The 19,224-nt window shown below is 34.5% G+C and overlaps 1 protein-coding gene across 3 annotated transcripts in view; it reads right to left on the bottom strand.

Annotated features, from left to right (window-relative positions):
- The window catches only part of LOC136036368 (chitooligosaccharidolytic beta-N-acetylglucosaminidase-like), a 579,146-nt gene that overhangs the window by 43,434 nt on the left and 516,488 nt on the right, over positions 1 to 19,224 (bottom strand). For all 3 annotated transcript variants that reach the window (XM_065718539.1, XM_065718538.1, XM_065718536.1), the window contains 2 exons: positions 16,765 to 17,028; positions 4,712 to 4,826 (listed from right to left, as the gene is read on the bottom strand). In XM_065718539.1, the coding sequence (XP_065574611.1) occupies positions 4,712 to 4,826; positions 16,765 to 16,796 (147 nt within the window). In that variant the 5' untranslated portion in view covers positions 16,797 to 17,028. The remainder of the gene's footprint in view (positions 1 to 4,711; positions 4,827 to 16,764; positions 17,029 to 19,224) is intronic.

Raw genomic sequence — 19,224 nt, forward strand, 5'->3', positions numbered from 1 at the left:
TTACGCGCCATAATAGTTACGCGCCATTGTAGTTGTGTCCCTATGTCCCACCTGTGAATATAGATATATATATATATATATATATATATATATATATATATATATATATATATATATATATATATATATATATGGTTTTAACTACGTAAAACTTGCGAATATACAACATTCTTTGCTGTCCCATTGTCTTTGCATATAAATAGATTGTCAGGTTTACCGACTCTTGAACATGCAACATATAATGGTCCATGGGAAAACAATCTGTATTCAGATCTATACCTCATGATTCTAATGATTGCCCTTGAGCTTTGTTGATGGTGATTGCTAATCGACCATTCCCTGTCCCGGTGTCCCAGTCGTCATTTATATCCCCCTGTTTCCCCCGGTGTCCCCGTTGTAGTTTTGTCCCTGTGTCCCGGTCGTCATTTATATTCCCTGTGTCCCGGTCGTCATTTGTATCCCGGTGTCCCGGTCTGTATATACATTCGTTTTTTAGTTTTGTTTTTCTCCTTTATTTTTTTCCTTTTTTTTTCTTTTTTAGTTTATTTAGATTTTTAGATTTTTTAGTTTTTTTATTAGTTTTTAGTTTTTTTTTCTTTTTAGTTTTTTTGTAGTTTTTACCTTCTTTTTAGTTTTGTTATTTTTTTGTTTTACTTATGTCCTGGTCGTCATTTATACTCCCTGTGTCCCGGTGCTTTGTTGATTGCTAATCGAACATTCCTTTTGTCCTGGTCGCTTTCTCTTTGAGTGTCGTCATTTATTTTTTTCTTTTTTAGTTCTTTTAGTTTTTACCTTTTTTAGTTTTTTTTAGTTTTTTAGATGAAAATTTTTTTTAGTTTTTTCCTTTTTTTCTTTTTAGTTTTTTATTGGTTTTTACCTTTATTTTAGCTTATTTTTCAGTTTTTTCCTTTTTTTTAGTTTTTTTTTATTTTTTATTTTTTTTAGTTTTTTACCTTTTTTTAGTTTTTTTAGTTTTTTAGCTTTTTTACTTTTTTTATTAGTTTTTAGTTTTTTTTGTAGTTTTTGCCTTTTTTTAGTTTTTTCAGTTTTTTTTTTTAGTTTTTTATTGGTTTTTACCTTTATTTTAGCTTATTTTTCAGTTTTTTCCTTTTTTTTAGTTTTTTTTTAGTTTTTAGTTTTTTTAGTTTTTTACCTTTTTTTAGTTTTTTTAGTTTTTTTAGTTTTTTTAGTTTTTTAGCTTTTTTATTTTTTTTATTAGTTTTTAGTTTTTTTGTAGTTTTTGCCTTTTTTTAGTTTTTTTAGTTTTTTAGCTTTTTTCATTTATACTCCCTGTGTCCCGGTGCTTTGTTGATTGCTAATCGAACATTCCTTTTGTCCTGGTCGCTTTCTCTTTGAGTGTCGTCATTTATTTTTTTCTTTTTTAGTTCTTTTAGTTTTTACCTTTTTTAGTTTTTTTTAGTTTTTTAGATGAAATTTTTTTTTAGTTTTTTCCTTTTTTTCTTTTTAGTTTTTTATTGGTTTTTACCTTTATTTTAGCTTATTTTTCAGTTTTTTCCTTTTTTTTAGTTTTTTTTTATTTTTTATTTTTTTTAGTTTTTTACCTTTTTTAGTTTTTTTTAGTTTTTTTAGTTTTTTAGCTTTTTTACTTTTTTTTATTAGTTTTTAGTTTTTTTGTAGTTTTTGCCTTTTTTTAGTTTTTTCAGTTTTTTTTTTAGTTTTTTATTGGTTTTTACCTTTATTTTAGCTTATTTTTCAGTTTTTTCCTTTTTTTAGTTTTTTTTAGTTTTTAGTTTTTTTAGTTTTTTACCTTTTTTTAGTTTTTTTTAGTTTTTTTAGTTTTTTAGCTTTTTTATTTTTTTTATTAGTTTTTAGTTTTTTTATTAGTTTTTAGTTTTTTTTGTAGTTTTTGCCTTTTTTTAGTTTTTTTAGTTTTTTAGCTTTTTTATTAATTTTTAGTTTTTTTTGTAGTTTTTGCCTTTTTTTAGTTTTTTTAGTTTTTTAGCTTTTTTTTTTTTTATTAGTTTTTAGTTTTTTTTGTAGTTTTTGCCTTTTTTTAGTTTTTTCAGTTTTGACGTCACCTGATCCAGTTTTTTCAGGTGACGTCACCTGATCCACAGATCCACAGATCCACACACAGACAACTTATTTTTATATATATCTATATATATATATCTATATATATAAAAATAAGTTGTCTGTCTGTGGATGTGTGGATGGATGTGTGGATGGATGTGTCAGGTGACGTCACCTGAAAAAACTGGATTAGGTGACGTCAAAACTGAAAAAACTAAAAAAAGGCAAAAACTACAAAAAAAACTAAAAACTAATAAAAAAAATAAAAAAGCTAAAAAACTAAAAAAACTATAAAGGTAAAAACCAATAAAAAACTAAAAAAAAAACTGAAAAAACTAAAAAAAGGCAAAAACTACAAAAAAAAACTAAAAACTAATAAAAAAAGTAAAAAAGCTAAAAAACTAAAAAAACTAAAAAAACTAAAAAAAGGTAAAAAACTAAAAAAAATAAAAAATAAAAAAAAACTAAAAAAAAGGAAAAAACTGAAAAATAAGCTAAAATAAAGGTAAAAACCAATAAAAAACTAAAAAAAAAAAGGAAAAAACTAATAAATGACGACACTCAAAGAGAAAGCGACCAGGACAAAAAACTAAAAAAAAAGGCAAAAACTACAAAAAAACTAAAAACTAATAAAAAAAATAAAAAAGCTAAAAAACTAAAAAAACTAAAAAAAGGTAAAAAACTAAAAAAACTAAAAACTAAAAAAAAACTAAAAAAGGTAAAAACTAAAAGAACTAAAAAAGAAAAAAATAAATGACGACACTCAAAGAGAAAGCGACCAGGACAAAAGGAATGTTCGATTAGCAATCAACAAAGCACCGGGACACAGGGAGTATAAATGACGACCAGGACACAAGTAAAAAAAAAAATTAACAAAACTAAAAAGAAGGTAAAAACTACAAAAAAACTAAAAAGAAAAAAAAAACTAAAAACTAATAAAAAAACTAAAAAATCTAAAAATCTAAATAAACTAAAAAAGAAAAAAAAAGGAAAAAAATAAAGGAGAAAAACAAAACTAAAAAACGAATGTATATACAGACCGGTACACCGGGATACAAATGACGACCGGGACACAGGGAATATAAATAACGACCGGGACACAGGGACACAACTACAACGGGGACACCGGGGGAAACAGGGGGATATAAATGACGACCGGGACAAAAAAACTAAAAAGAAATAAAAACTAAAAACTAATAAAAAAAACTAAAAAATCTAAAAATCTAAATAAGCTAAAAAAGAAAAAAAAAGGAAAAAAATAAAGGAGAAAAACAAAACTAAAAAACGAATGTATATACAGACCGGGACACCGGGATACAAATGATGACCGGGACCCGGGACACAGGGAATATAAATGACGACCGGGACACAGGGACACAACTACAACGGGGACACCGGGGGAAACAGGGGGATAACCTGACAATCTATTTATATGCAAAGACAATGGGACAGCAAAGAATGTTGTATATTCGCAAGTTTTACGTAGTTAAAACCATATATATATATATATATCTATATTCACAGGTGGGACATAGGGACACAACTACAATGGCGCGTAACTATTATGGCGCGTAACGACTTACGCGCGCGGGGGGGCTTGGGGGGGGCGCGAAGCGCCCCCACCAACTAGGTGTTGGGGTGGCGCGAAGCGCCACCCCAACAGCTAGTATATATATATATATATATATATATATATATATATATATATATATATATATATATATATATATCTATCTATATTCACAGGTGGGACATCGGGACACAACTACAATGGCGCGTAACTAATATGGCGCGTAACGACTTACGCGCGCGGGGGGGCTTGGGGGGCGCGGAGCACCCCCACCAACTAGGTGTTGGGGTGGCGCGAAGCGCCACCCCAACAGCTAGTTTTTATATATATAGATGTCCCGGTGTCCCGGTCGTCATTTGTGTCCCGATGTCCCGGTACGTAATTTCGTCAATCAACAAACATGACGTCAGTCGATGCACAAACATGACGTCACTCGACACACACACACACACACACACACACACACACACACACACACACACAGACAACTTATTTTTATATATATAGATAAAAACAGCTATTACCATTGACAATGCATCGTTACAGAAGAGAACAAGAAAGATTTTATACTGACTTAGTATTAATTATCAAAATTTGGACTTGTGAATGAAAGTTTTACTGACCCCAACCAGAAACTTTTTGAAATGAATCACGTCATTTTACTTAAAATGTTTTCTTCGACTGCAAAAAATTTTTATTTCTGGATAGGTTAGTCTACAGAGTGTAGGATAGTCGATAGAATATTCACTCAACGAAAATCATTCAACAAATGCTAGTAAGAATCCCTGAAAAGACCTTATGCCCTATAAACAAACCATAAAAGTTCACAGATGGGCATCTTACAACCTTTTGACAAAGAAAAAATTATTTTATCTTTAATCAAATTTAAAATAAACGCAAAGGATGATATGAAGTCAGAACAACTAGTATTTCCGTTTAGGTTTTTATAATTAGGGATGTTGACATGTAGCACTATATTAAGTTCATTTGGACTGATTCAGTATTTATTCCACACATCAAGCTGTCTTCATTATCAGTTTCATATTCTTTTTCATTACCAGAACAATCAAGGAAAATTTCTAGAGAAATCTGTTTCTGTTCACTTACGATTTGCTTCTCACACCTGTTAATGTAGATATCCAAGGAAAGTTCGTGCTCTGTATCAGCCCCGTGCGGAACTGTCACCTTTAGGCCATCTTCTTCCATTTTTTCAAAATATCCACTGAAAAAAGAGATATGTCACTTTTCCAAATTAACATATTTCATATTTGACAGAAAAACAAAGACAGTGGCATCGAGCTTAGGCTATACATAATTAAATTAAAAAAAAAAAAAAGTTTTTTCAACTGAAAGTAAGGAGCAAAATTAAAACTTAAAACGAGCAGAAATTATTACGTATATGAAGGGGTTTGCCCCCTCCTCAACACCTAAATCTTTACGCTAAAATTTTTTTTAGTACTTTTATAAAAGCGTCTTATTGTTCCAATTAAACGGCCCTTGTGTTTCAAGAGTCATTCTTCAAGAATTGGGACAAAATTCAAACTTCAGCGTAATTCGTATAGGTAGTAATTTCTGTCCATTTTAAGTTTTAATGTTGCTCCTTACTTTCGGTTGAAAAAACATGTTTCTTTTAACTTAATTTCTAATCGTTTTTAAAATAAAACCAGGAAATCTTGGCCCCACTCGCACTCCCATGGAAATATCATCTAGACAATTCAATTCGGTGAAAATTTACCCCGGACAATTAATCTTAACCATTCCGCACGTGAAATTGAGACGTGAAATTCTGGAAACTTCCCGCAGTGTATTTTCCCCTTATAAGTTCACTCCCTGGAAACTTCCCTCCCCATGAAAAATTTTCCCATGGAAAAACCCCCAGAAAGAAACTTGTCTCCCCCTCCCATCAGAAAATTTATGCATGCATCCCAATAACAAAAAATATTCGTAAACAATGGGTACATTTTATAACTTCAAGACCTTTCCCCTGGGGCTGTGGGGGGGATCATGTTATGCCCAAAAGGCATAGTTTTTGGTCTTTCAATCATGATGAACAAAATGGTTATCTCGCAATTTTGATCGGACGATTTTGGGAAAAAGATTGGTGGGGGAGGGGTCCTAGCTGCCCTCCATTTTTTTTGGTCACAAGCATCCGTGATCTTTCCTCTGGCAAAAATACAAAATTCCACATTTTTACAGATAGGAGCTTGAAACCTATGCAGTAGGGTCTTCTAATACGCTGAATCTGATGGTGTGATTTTCATCAAGATCACTCGACTTATAGGGGGTATTTTACCCTTTTTTCGAAAATCAGGAAAATTTTCTCAGGCTCATAACCTCTGATGGGTAAGGCTAAAATGAATGAAATTTATATACTTAAAATCAGCATAAAAAGCTAATTATTTTGACGTATCTATTGGTATCAAAATTCAGTTTTTTAGAGTTTCGGTTACTATTGGGCCGGGTCACTCCTTACTTACAGTTCGTTACCATAAACTGTTTGATTTGGATCACTCAACCCCTGGAAACTAAATTTTTGACGTCACCAAGTTAAGCAAGAAAAATTGTGATTTTCACTGCATTCTGGCCTTTTAGCTTTCAAGGGCTTCAAAGTTTGACAGCATGAATCCCCAAGAATTTGCTGTCACAGCCAAACAGCTGTTATACAACTAATGCTTCCTATTGCTGCATCCTTGAGGTTTAATTTCAATTTTGTGACGGCAAGTTTCATTCTATGGAAAATGATGGTTGAAACAGCTCCAAGGTGATTAAGAGAGGGTGATGAGTGTCCTAATGAGGACTTCGAGTACAAAATTATTTAGTCAATGGCTCCCAAACTGTGAGACACAGGTCCCTGGAGAGTCGCGGCTCCGCCGCAAGGAGAAGAGAAATATTCAATTGAACAATTCAGTGTATTTGTTGACAAATTTCCTATTATCAAAATTTTGGCATCAGCAATTGTGCATGCTGACAATCATTTGTCAGTGTTTTCTTTCCAAATGCACATCTCACCGTTTTGTTTTGTTTTCGACCATAATTACCTTTTTGCTTAAAACTACCTGCACACGCTGGGTCCAACGACATCTTTAGACGACCACCATTCTACGAGATATTTTATAAACACATAAGAGATTTTATAGATGGTTTGGGGATAATGATTTTAGCAAGCACCCTTCCCCCACCACCAAATTTGTAGCCCCCACTGCTCCACACAAATTTTAAGCCCCTGTCCTCCACAAAAAGTTTTGAGCTCCCTCCCTCTCCACATACAGCACCTAAAACTTATCTACTCCCAAGCACTTATTAAGACATTAAAAATATGTTCTTTTGATAGCCTGGATACTTATAATGATTACAGACTTACCTAAACCCACCCCCTTTGCCAAAACTCAAGCTTCACTTAACGCTTCGAACACCTCCTGGAAGTTCAAATCGATCTTTGAAGCTGTTCTTGAAATACTGTAAAATTACAATACTGTTCGTAAAAGTGGTATTTATCGATTTACAATACTACTTCGTCGTGACTAGAATGTAGTCCCACAGGGGCTTGAAACACCAAAATTTTCGGCAGATTTGAGATAAAATATGTTTAGTCCTTTCCTGTCCCATTCCCCAGGTTAAAATTCCAGGTAAGAGCGCTCCCTCCAAAAAAAGCTCCCTGAAAGTTTCACTTTCAACCTTCCAACCTCGTCGAACGCAATATTTTTTTCTTGAAAATTTCTTCCGAGTGGTAAACCCGAATAAAGCGACTTTTTTTTTTAATAAAAGAGCAGCTTCAGGAAAAGGGTAAGACCTGGCCTTAATTCCTCTTGAAGTCACCGTCAGCAAAATTCACCTTATTTGTATAACCAAATAGTTAATTAATATTGAAAAAAGTACTTGGGATAGGGGCCGAGTTGAAGGATAGAAGACTTTTTCGTGGATTATTTTAACATCGTAAGAAGGAAGGGGGGGGGGGGGGGGGTAAAATACCAGGGGAAATTTTACATAGGGGGGGGGGGGTTTAACAGAATCCTATATGAAATTCTTTTTAATTGTCTCACATTATCTTTGCCAACTCAATTTTGCATGTAGAGATGTTCCGGGGATATTATTCGGGGGCTATTTTCTGGGTGTTTTGATTTTTTTAATAAGTTTCTATGGAAGGGGGCATTTCCGGAGTGATCGAGAAGCCGATAAGAGATTAAAATCTTTTTCAAATGAAAGTATGCTGAGGATAATTTTTCAGTCTGAACCGTCCGAAAGAAATTTTACGCGGAGGGGTGGAATTTTCAGCGAGGATGGAATTGTCTAGAGGGAACTTGACGGGGGGAGGTTGTAATTTGCGTTGGATGAAATTTTCCCAGATGAGTTTCCCGTGAGGGGGCTGGTAGCTAAATTTCATGGAAGTAGAGTCAGATTTACCTACATTACTTGAAAAACCAACAGAAATTAAATAAAAAACAAGTTTTTTTTTAACTGAAAGTAAGGAGCAACATTAAAACTCAAAACAAACAGAAATTATTCCATGAATGAAGGGTTTGCCCCTCCTCAATACCTTGCTCATTACGTCAAAGATTGACTGTTTGTCCTTACTTTGTTGCTCCTTACTTTCAGTCACAAAAACTTGTCTTTTTTATTTAATCCAAATAAGGAACAAAAATTTCATCAAAACTTTAAACTGATATCCGTACACAGGGTAGTATTTGGGGGAGGGGTTAGTGGGTAAAAACCTCTTCGAAATATTTGTCCGACTAGTAAGAACGTAACAAATATGCATAAAACACATTTTTGATGCTTTTGAGTTTTTTGTGTAAACACCCACCGCAGAAGAAATCCGAGATAGGGATCTGTCCGTCCGCCATTGGACCAAAAGAATCCTTATGTATCTAAAAGAAAAACTTGAAAAGAAAAAAACTGTTCAGCCCCAAAATACAATCCGAAACATTTCTTCAAGCTCACCCATGATTCGTAATGCTTTGTTCAAACTAATTAATTGACTTGGATGTTTTTGATCTTTCCAGATCAAAGGTTTAAATGATGCATAAAAACAGGACCTTATAATTTGTCTCTTCAATCAGCTTTAAAATGACATTAATAAGTCTCTTAGCCAGATGGACTCCTATGCAGAAAACAAATTTGAAACAAACTTTGGCTGCATTCGTCTGTGACTCCCCGAACTGGGCCCATTTTTTTTTTTATCTCCGATAGATTTGTAGTTTACAGGATATCATGGTTGCAGCGGCAGCTGCAACCTAGTAAAGAGCAAACCACAGCCAATAGTAGCCAAAAGTTAAAAAATGGGTTTTGAAAAAATGCTTAGTGAAAAAAAATCGCCATCTGACACTGATTACGGAATGGTAACTATTATTTCGGTTCGTCTTGTAAAAGTTTATTGCGAAAGGAAGTTTATGGTGATTTCGAATAAAAGCCTCAAACTCCTCGAAATGGGCGTCAGATCAGAATGAAAAGTGTACCATTGGAATCAGCTTGGTCAATAACCTTGAACAGAGAAATACAGTCTCCCTCCTCGAACAACAAGGAAAATCACTTTTTTGCGTCGGTAGCACTGTTCTCTCTCCCCCTTTTTGTCATCAGGCCTAGCGGGCTACCGGACCTTATAGAGAGATGCTCAATGGCTCATTCAAGAGCTATTTCTCACATCTACGTGCTTTTTATAAATAAATAAAAGTTTTTTAAGCTGCAAGTAAGGAGCGACATCAGAACTTAAAACGAACATAAATTATTCCGTATACGAAAGGGGTTGTCCCCTCCTCAACATCCCGCTCTTTACGCTAAAATTTGACCTTGTCACAACATTACTTTCGAAACAATAAAAAAATTAGCGTAAAGAGCGAGGCGTTGAGGAGGGGACAACCCCTTTCATATACGGAATAATTTCTGTCCACTCTAAATTTTAGTGTCGCTGCTTACTTGCAGTTAAAAAACTTGTTTTTTTATTTAATTTCTGAACGTTTTTGAATTAATTCATGTTTTGATTATGGCTCACCGCACATGAATAAATAAAATCAAATTTGCATATTACTTGTTTTTCTCCTAAATGGCTTTCTCATAGTTTTGATTGGACCATTTTGATAAAAAGGGGTGGGGGAGGAGGCCTATTTGCCCTCCAATTTTTGGTTACTTAAAAATGCAACTAGATTTTTTTTATTATTTTTACGAATGTTTTTGTTCGTAATAAATATACGTACCTTAAGAATTAACTTACGTTACGAACTTCTATATTTGTGGGTTTTTATTACGTATTTGAGGGGTTTGCCCCATCGTAAATATTTAACTCTTTACTTTGAAGCTTGAATTTGGTCCCAAATCTTTAAGAATGACCCCTGAATCACAAAGGCCGTAGAATAAGTAGTTGCAATTATAAAAAATACTTTAGCGCAAAGAGCAGGGTATTGTGGAGAAGACGAACCCTCTTATATACGTAATATTTCCTGTCCGTCGAGTTTTATGCTGCTCCTTACTTCCAGTTGAATTTTTTTTATTTATTTTCTCATTGTTTTTTTTTTTTGAATAATACAAGAAATACCTGCTCCCCCTTTATGGAAATTCCCTTTCCTCATGATAAATTCCTCCATGGAAAGATCCTCACGCGTACACTTCCCAATAACCATTACTATACGTAAATAATGGTCAAAGTTTGTAACTTGCAACCCCTCCCCCGGGACTGTGGGGGATTAAGTCGTCCCCAAAGACATAGTTATTAGGTTTTTGACTATGCTGAACAAAATGACCATTTCAAAATTTTGATCCGGTGACTTTGGGAAAAAATGAGCGTGGGAGGGGGCTTAGGTACCCTCCGATTTTCGCTCACTTAAACCGCCACTGGAAATTTTAATTTTGCGTTAGAACGAGCCCTCTTGCGACATTCTAGAACCACTGGGTCGAAACGATAACCCCTGGGGAAAAAAAAAACAAAAAAGAAATAAACAAAGACGCGTTCGTGACCTATCTTCTGGCAAAAAATACGAAATTCCACATTTTTTAGATAGGAGCTTGAACCTTCTACACCAGGATTCTGTGATACGCTGAATCCGATGGTGTGATTTTTGTTAAAATTCTATGACTTTTAAGGGGTGTTTCCTCCTATTTTTAAAATAAGGCAAATTTTCTCAGACTCGTAACTTTTGATGGTTAAGATTAAACTTGATGAAACGTATATATTTAAAATCAGCATTAAAGTGCAATTCTTATGACATAACTGTTCGCATTAAAGTTCTGTTTTTCGGCTATTATTGAGCCGGGTCGCTCCTTACTACAGTTCGTTACCACGAACTGTTGGATTCCGCCATCTCCAAGTACCCTATAATAAAATAAGCACTAAAATAGCACTTTTTGTGTCATTTCTAAAGGTGTGGGGCTACCGGGCTACCAAAATGTCGGAGACAAATTTTTTATAGCTCATATAAAAGATATTGCTGATGCCTACCATTCCCCTACAAAATCCACCTTTTTCAAGTGCCAAATGACACTAAAAATGATACTATTGGCATCATGTCTCACATAGAAAAGCTGGACCTAGCAGGCATCCAGAACTTCTTAGAGAGATGTTTAATGGCTCATTTGAAAGCTATTGCTCATATTTACATGCTTTTTATCAGTTCTACCATCCGTAAGTGTCATAGAGCATTAAAAACGGCACTTTTGGTGCCACTTCTTAAGCGGAAAAGCTTCCAAGTATAAACGCTACCATTGTAATAGTTATGGTCCAAAACCCTTAACTTGAGATTTACAAGAACTCTTCCCGTATAATCCCCCTCTTTAGTAAGTCTCATTAGTCCGTTAGGAGAATTCACTATAAACTGTTTAACACGGGCCTCTTTAACTCTTTAAATGATTTTTAAAATGCCGAATGTTCTTAAAAGGAAGAAATTCATAGAAGAACAAATAATGAAATCCAAAATTTCCAAATGACTATTCCTTGAGTACCCCCTCTCCTCCTCCTGTCCACAAAAGATGAGCTTAGCCAAGTCAAACAGTTCGTGGTAACAAACTGTAGTAAAGAATGACCTGGCTCAAGAGTAACCGAAAATCTAAAAAATGGAATTTTGATACCAATAGATATATCAAAAGAATTACATTTTTATGTTGGTTTTTGATATGTAAGTTTTATCAAGTTTAGGCTTACTCATCAAAAGTTATGAGCCTGATAAAATTTGCCTTATATTAGAAAATAGGAAAAAACACCCCCTAAAAGTCATAGGATCTTAACGAAAATCACACAATCAGATTCAGCGTATCAGAGAAGTTTACTGTAGAAGTTTCAAGCTCCTATCTACAAAAATATGGAATTTTGATTTTTTTTTCCAAAGACAGATCACGGATGCGTGTTAATTTGTTTGTTTGTTTTTGTTTTTTTTTCCCAGGGGTGATCATACCGACCCAGTGGTCCTAAAATGTTGCGATAGGGCTCATTCTAATGAAAATTAAAAGTTCTAGTACCCTTTTTAGGTGACCGAAAAATTGGAGGGCACCTAGGCCCCTCTGACGCGTATTTTTTCCCAAAGTCACCGGATCAAAATTTTTAGAGAGCCATTTTGTTTAACATAGTCGAAAAACCAAATAATTATGTGTTCCGAGATGACTTAATCCCCATAGTCTCCGGGGGAGGGGGCAAACTTCGACCATTGTTTATATATAGTAATGGTTATTGGGAAATGTACAGACGTTTTCAGGGGTACTTTTTCGAGTTGAGGGGGGGGAGGTTGGTCGGGAGGAGGGGGTTAAGCGGGAGGATATTTTCATGGAGGAATTTATCATGAGGGAAGAGAATTTCCATGAAGGGGCCCTAGGATTTTCTAGCATTATTTAAAAAACATGAAAAAATAAATGAAAAAATTTTTTTTTTCAGGTGGAAGTAAGCAGCAGCATCAAAACCTAAAACGAACAGAAGTTATTACGTATATAAGGGGCTCGTCTCGTCCACAATACCTCACTCTTTAAGCTAAAGTATTTTTTAGTAATTTCAAATATTTATTCTACGGCCTTCGTGATTCAGGGGTCATTCTTAAAGAATTGAGACAAAATTCAAGCTTTAGTTTAAAGAGCGAGGTATTGACAAGGGGGCGAACCTCCTCACATACGGAATAAGAATATACAAATATAAAAGTTCGTTACGTAAGGTAATTTGTAAGTTCGTATATTTATTACTAATAACACTTTTGTAAAAAAAGTTCTAGTTGCCTTTTTAAGTAACCAAAAATTCGAGGGTAACTAGGCCTCCTTCCCAACCCCTCTCCCTTTTTTTAACAAAATCGTCCGATCAAAGTCATTTAGCAAAAAAAAAATAATAATATGCCAATTGCGTTTTAATTATTCATGTGCGGTGAGCCAAAATCAAAACATGTATTAATTCAAAAACGCTCAGAAATTAAATAAAATAAACAATTTGTTTTTTAACTGCAAGTAAGGAGCGACATTAAAACTTAAAACAAACAGAAATTATTCTGTATATGAAAGGAATTGTCCCCTTCTCAACGCCTCGCTCTTTACGCTAAAGTTTTTTTATTGTTTCAAAAAGTAGAGTTATGAGAGAGAGTCAAAAACAATTTTTTTCAGGCTCGTAAAATTTGATGGGTGGGACTAAACTTGATGAAATTTACATATTTAAAATCAGCACCACGAACTGTTTGATAAAGGATTAACTGTCTGTAGGATTAAAAAAACTAGCGCTTTACTGAAAACATAAAACAATACAAAAGTTTTGGAACAGTAAAATTAATGTGATTAAGGCCACTTTTTACATTATACAAAAAAAGCACTTTTTTTCTTAGTAATACTAAAGTGTATTTCTTACAATTTAAGATTGCTTATTACTCACTATTGGTTTTATAGCTGGTGAAACCAAAATGTTACCTGATAAATCAATCCAATATTTCTGTATTCTCTTCAGTGTTTTTGCGGTTTTTAAAAAAGAATTTATTTTTAAGCTTATGTTTTTAAAATAATTTTAGTTGTATACTGAAAATTACTGATATCACTGCTGGTGTAAGACTATGAAGAACTTTATAGATTAGTTTGTTGTTGTCAGGCTACGTACTCACGTTTAAATAACAAATCAACAGTCTAGTTTTTATGGCACTTGGTATTAACCAAGTGACATATAGCAATCGTAAATTCTGTCGGTCTGTCTGTCTGTCGGTCTTTCAGTTCCGGTTTCGCTACTTTAGGCACTTCCAGGTAAGCTAGGACGACGAAATTTGGCAGGTGTATCAGGGACTGGACCACATTAAATTAGAAATAGTCGTTTTCCATATTTGACCATCTGGGGGGGGGGGGTGGGGGCTGGTTAATTTGGAAAATATAGAAAAAATGAAGTACTTTTAACTTACGAACGGTTGATCAGATCTTAATGAAATTTGACGTTTGGAAGGATATCGTGTCTCAGAGCTCTTATTTTAAATCCCAACCGGATCCGGTTACATTGGGGGGGGGGGGAGTTGGAAGGGAGAAACCTAAAATCTTGGAAAACACTTAGAGTGGAGGGTCGGGATGAAACTTGGTGGGAAAATCAGCACAAGTCCTAGATACATGATTGACAAAACCGGAACGGATCCGCTCTCTTTGGGGTAGTTGGGGGGAGGGTTAATTCTGAAAAATTAGAAAAAATGACGTATTTTTAGCTTACGAACGGGTGATCGGATTTCGATGAAAGTTGATATTTAGAAGATTATCGTGTCTCAAAGCTCTTATTTTAAATCCCGACCGGATCTGGTAACATTGGGGGGAGTTTGGGGGGGAACCTAAAATAACGGGAAACGCTTAGAGTGGAGGGATCGGGATGAAACTTGGTGGGAAAAATAAGCAGAAGTCTTAGATACGTGATTGACATAATTAGAACGGTTCCGCTCTATTTGGGGGAATTGGCGGGGGAGGGTTAATTCTGAAAAATTAGAAAAAATGACGTATTTTTAACTTACGAAGGACTTATAGGAAACTTTATATTTAGAAGGACCTCGTAATTCATATCTCTTATTTTAAATCTCAACCGGATCCAGCGTCATTGGGGGGGGGGGTGGCCGGAAATCTTAGAAAATACTAAAAGCGGAGAGATCAGGATGAAACTGCATGGGAAGAATAAAAACAAGTCTAAGATACGTAACTGACATAATTGGACCGGATCCGCTCTCTTTGGGGGAGTTGGGGGGAGGTAATTCGGAAAAATGAGGTATTTGTAACTTACGAACGGGTGATCAGATCTTAATGAAATTTGATATTTAGAAAGATCTTGTGCTTTAAATCTCTTATTTTAAATTCTGACAAGATCCTTTGACATTGAAGGGAGTTGGAGGGGGAAACCAGAATTCTTGGAAAACGTGAAAATTGGGGTATTTTTATCTTACGAATAGGTGATCGGATCTTAATGAAATTTGATACATAGAAGGATCTTATATCTCAGATGCTCCATTTTCGACTCGAACTGGATCCGGAGACATAGGGGGTTGGAGGAGGGAAACAGAAATCTTGGAAAATGCTTATAGTGGAGAGATCAGGATGAAACTTGGTGGGAAGAATAAGCACAAGTTCTAGATACGTGATTGGCATAATTGAAACGGATCCGTTCTCTTTGGAGGAGCTGGGGGATGTTAATTTGGACAAATTAGAAAAATTGAGGTATTTTTAACTTAAGAACGTGTGACCGGATCTTAATGAAATTTGATATTTAGAAGGAATCATGTCTCAGAGCTCTTATTTCAAATCCCGACTAGATCTGTTGACATTGGGGGGAGTTGGAGGGAGAAATCTTGGAAAAACACTTGGAGTGGAGGAATCGAATGAAGCTTGGTGGATAGAATAAACAAATGTCCTTGATACGTGATTGACAGGATCGTACTGGATTGCCTCTCTTTGGAGGAGTTGGGGGGAGGGGTTCAGTGATTTGGCGAGTTTGGTGCTTCAGGACGTGCTAGGACGATGAAAATTGGTAGGCATGTCAGGAAGGTGCACAATTTGACTTGATAAAGTCGTTTTCCCAGATTCGACCATCTGGAGGGCTAAAGAGAGAGGAAAAATTAGAAAAAATGAGGTATTTATACTTACGAGTGGGTGATCGGATCTAAATGAATTTGGATATTTAGAAGGACATCGTGACTCAGAGCTCTTATTTTGAATCCCGACCGGCATTAAGCCTCTGATTTTCCCTTTAAATCAATCTATTGATTCTAAGAATTTTGTTAGAGTTCATACCATATGAGTTCTTGACTCTTAGCTCTTCTGGTCTCGTCACAAGTGCCATATGAGCTCTTAGCTCTTGTTCCAATAAGGTAGCAACTTGCTGGACCTTGGAGACAATTTAATCATAGGCAGCGCAAAGTTCTGCCTAAGTAAAGAGCTACGAAGCAAGAGAGCTTTAATTAAGACAAAGAAAAGTTAGCAAATTTTGTTGCATTGGTCATTGACCTCTTTTTCTTTGAGACAATAGTTTTAATTTTTTTCTTAAAAAATGACCTTGAAATACATTTATTTAAACAACCCAACTATTGCAACAGAGTATAGCATAAAGACTCTTTCAACGAGTAGATTAAAATTTGTAGGCTATGTTTTGAAGGGTGTCTGCAGGTGTGGGTTCAGGTTGGCTTCTGGAGTGATATAAATGCAAGAAAATATTGGGATGGGGTTCAAACTTTATCTTAAAAATATGGGGGGGGGATATTTTGTTTCCTTCTATTTTTCATCGAAAATACCAAAAAAGGTACTTCCAATGAAAATATCCCCAACCAAAGTATTTTTCAAAATCTTCGAATAGGGGAAAAATCAGCCCTCCCCCCAATTGCACAAAATACTACCACTTATCAAAAACTTTAACCAAATACTGAGAAATTTCCAAAACTTAAGTTATAATCTAACATATTGATTCTTAAGCAGAAAAACTAAGCGCTTCAAAAATATTCCTAGCACTGACCAACAATAAAACTATGCCAACTAAAAAGAAAGAAGACTCAGATTTAAAGAGAAAAAAAAATATTTGTTGAAAAAACAGGTTTTTCGAAGAGAATTAGTCATTAAAAAAAAAATTCGAGCAAAGGTATAAGAATGTTTTCAAGGCACTAAAAAACTTTAGGGGAACGATTGAGGGGTTTGGAAGGACATATTCCCCTCATATACAAAATAAAAGCAACGTCTGATACTAATTCAAACTTGAAACAAACAGATTCAATGCTTACTGTAATACCGTCATCATTTTTTCAATGAGCATGTCTACATCAGAACAAGGAGACGCCAGTTTTCGGAAAACGATCTTTTCTTTTTTCAAGAATACAACTTGATCACCTAGCTTGTAGGGCCCAGTGGGTAGGGGCCATAATGTACCTCCTTTGCCACATATTAACTTGCAGGTATCTAGGGATATAAAATCTTCATGTGGTGTAGATTTCAGGACACGAACACATTTATCCTCTATACATTGATACGCCCAAGGAGATTCAAACCTAAAAAAAAGAGGATAAACATGACAGTGGCGGTTCTGGTCTCTTTTGCACCCAGGGCAAAATCTTGATTATCACCCCCCTCCTGGTTGTCCACAAAGTTTTTAAGCCAAATTAAAAGAAAATCATTTATTAACAAAATTAGTCTCAATTAGTTAATTAATAATAATTAAAATTTTTAACTTTATTATTTGACGGTTAATAATTATTTTAGTTATTATCATATAAATATTTTTTAATTTATTTCTATTTTAATAGACTAATCACATAATTTAAATTTAAAATTGAGTGAGTTCTTTTCAATTTTAATGTCCATTGGCTCTATAGGACCACCCACAGAGAGAAAACTGTAGCCATGCCTCATAAGGAAAATTCAAAATTGTTTATTTTGTTTATTGAGAGCAAGGCACAATGAGGGTAGGACTTTCACAAACAATAGATTTACTTTTTGGGGTATATTCCTTTTGTTTCGAAAATTATGCCTTTTCTAGGCAACTCTGAATATTAAGTAGTAAATTGGGAATTAAAGTAAGAACTATTTAATTTAATGTATAAATCTTCTTCAAACTTAAGCCTTTCGATTTTCGCTGACTTTGCAAGAGGGTTTTACACTTTAGAACCTTGAAAAACTTAGCAATAACAGCAGCGTTTACGACTGACTACTCTCATACACAAAAGCTACTTTTGTATACTTTTTTGTGGTTAAGCTTGAATCTTGAACTATGTTTATGCTTCTCTTATAAATTGTTGGTAAAATGTATGCATTTGCCCCGATGTAGCGTGACAAAGCTCACAACCAGGGCAACACCTGGGGGCGGAGGGGCAAAGAACATTTCCCCTCTTTAAATTTTGAAAGATATCTTTGCTTGTATTTCAATTTGAACAAATACCCACCACCCAAAATCTTGGAAAATCTTTTTTCTGATCATTGATTTTAAAAGGTTATTTCCACTGGCAGATCCAAGAGGGGACTGAAGGACCTTGCACCTCCTCCAGGACTTTTCTGGCTCCCTCATTCCTTGTTTTATTTCTGTTTTTCACTCTTTTTTAAAAATGAACTTGACAACTATGGTTAGTTATTGGCACCCATGTCACTTTATCCCCCCACAGATTGTAATTATTGGAACCCTTGTCACATTCCCCCCTCCTCGAGATGCTGCTCTAAAATCACCCCTATTCCCTCCATCCTACGCTTTCAATAGTTGGCACCCCTCATGAAAGCTCAAAACAAGTAGAAAATGGGGTCTTGTATGTACTTAAAAATAGAAAAAAAACTGTCACAGTTAATTACACTGAGCAAGATACTTAATTTTGTTTAATTTCTTTAAGGAAATGTAGTTGCATGTCACTGTCATAATTACGGCGCCGAAAAACGTTGCTAGGAATAGGTGAAAGTGAGTACTGAAGACAATCAATCAGAGTAATATTATTTGAACTAGAAGATTTATTTAATAAGGCATTTACGCACATAGCTGAAGTAATCCAGTAATGCACTTACACTTGTATTTGCGGTTAATTAATTTTTAAATTCTTTCCGAGAAAAAAGTTTTTTCGAGAAAAATAAAGAACGAAATTAGAACTTAAAACGAACAAAAACTATTAATTCACAAAACAAGAGCAAAAAAATAAACTGGCGATATTTCCCTATGTCTGTTACTTGTAAGAATATCTGTAATTCTTTAAAGTTTTTCTGCATAAACTGTTGAATTGCGACTTAAATTTCTAACAAATTTCAATGTTTAGCATTAATTTGAATATTTAGACAATGTCTTTCAAGTTTTTGTGCATAAGAACTAAAATATTGAATTGCAACTTAAATTTATGTCAAAATTTGAATATTTGGACCGATTGTATTTGTTTGGCAACAATATTTCACAAAACATTTGGCGTGACTCAGCATTTTCCATCATACGGACTGAGAAGATATTTAGTGTTTGGTCTTCTAGGGGCCTGAAATCATCCCGACCCCCTTCTGTGGTTGAAAACGATCAGTAGAATTGTGGCAAAAATACTTGTTTTGCGTTTTCCATATATCTCCGCTTTGTCATTTGGGTAACTTTTTTACCTTTAACTCTGCATTCTTCATCGTACATTCTTCATTGTTTGTTATTCTATTGTTTGTTCTATCATTATATCGTGCATTACTCTATTCTGTTATATTATTTATTACTCTAATCTTCATTGTTTGCTCTAGTCCTT

Source organism: Artemia franciscana, chromosome 15 (genome assembly GCF_032884065.1).
Source record: "Artemia franciscana chromosome 15, ASM3288406v1, whole genome shotgun sequence".
Lineage (NCBI taxonomy): Eukaryota > Metazoa > Arthropoda > Branchiopoda > Anostraca > Artemiidae > Artemia > Artemia franciscana.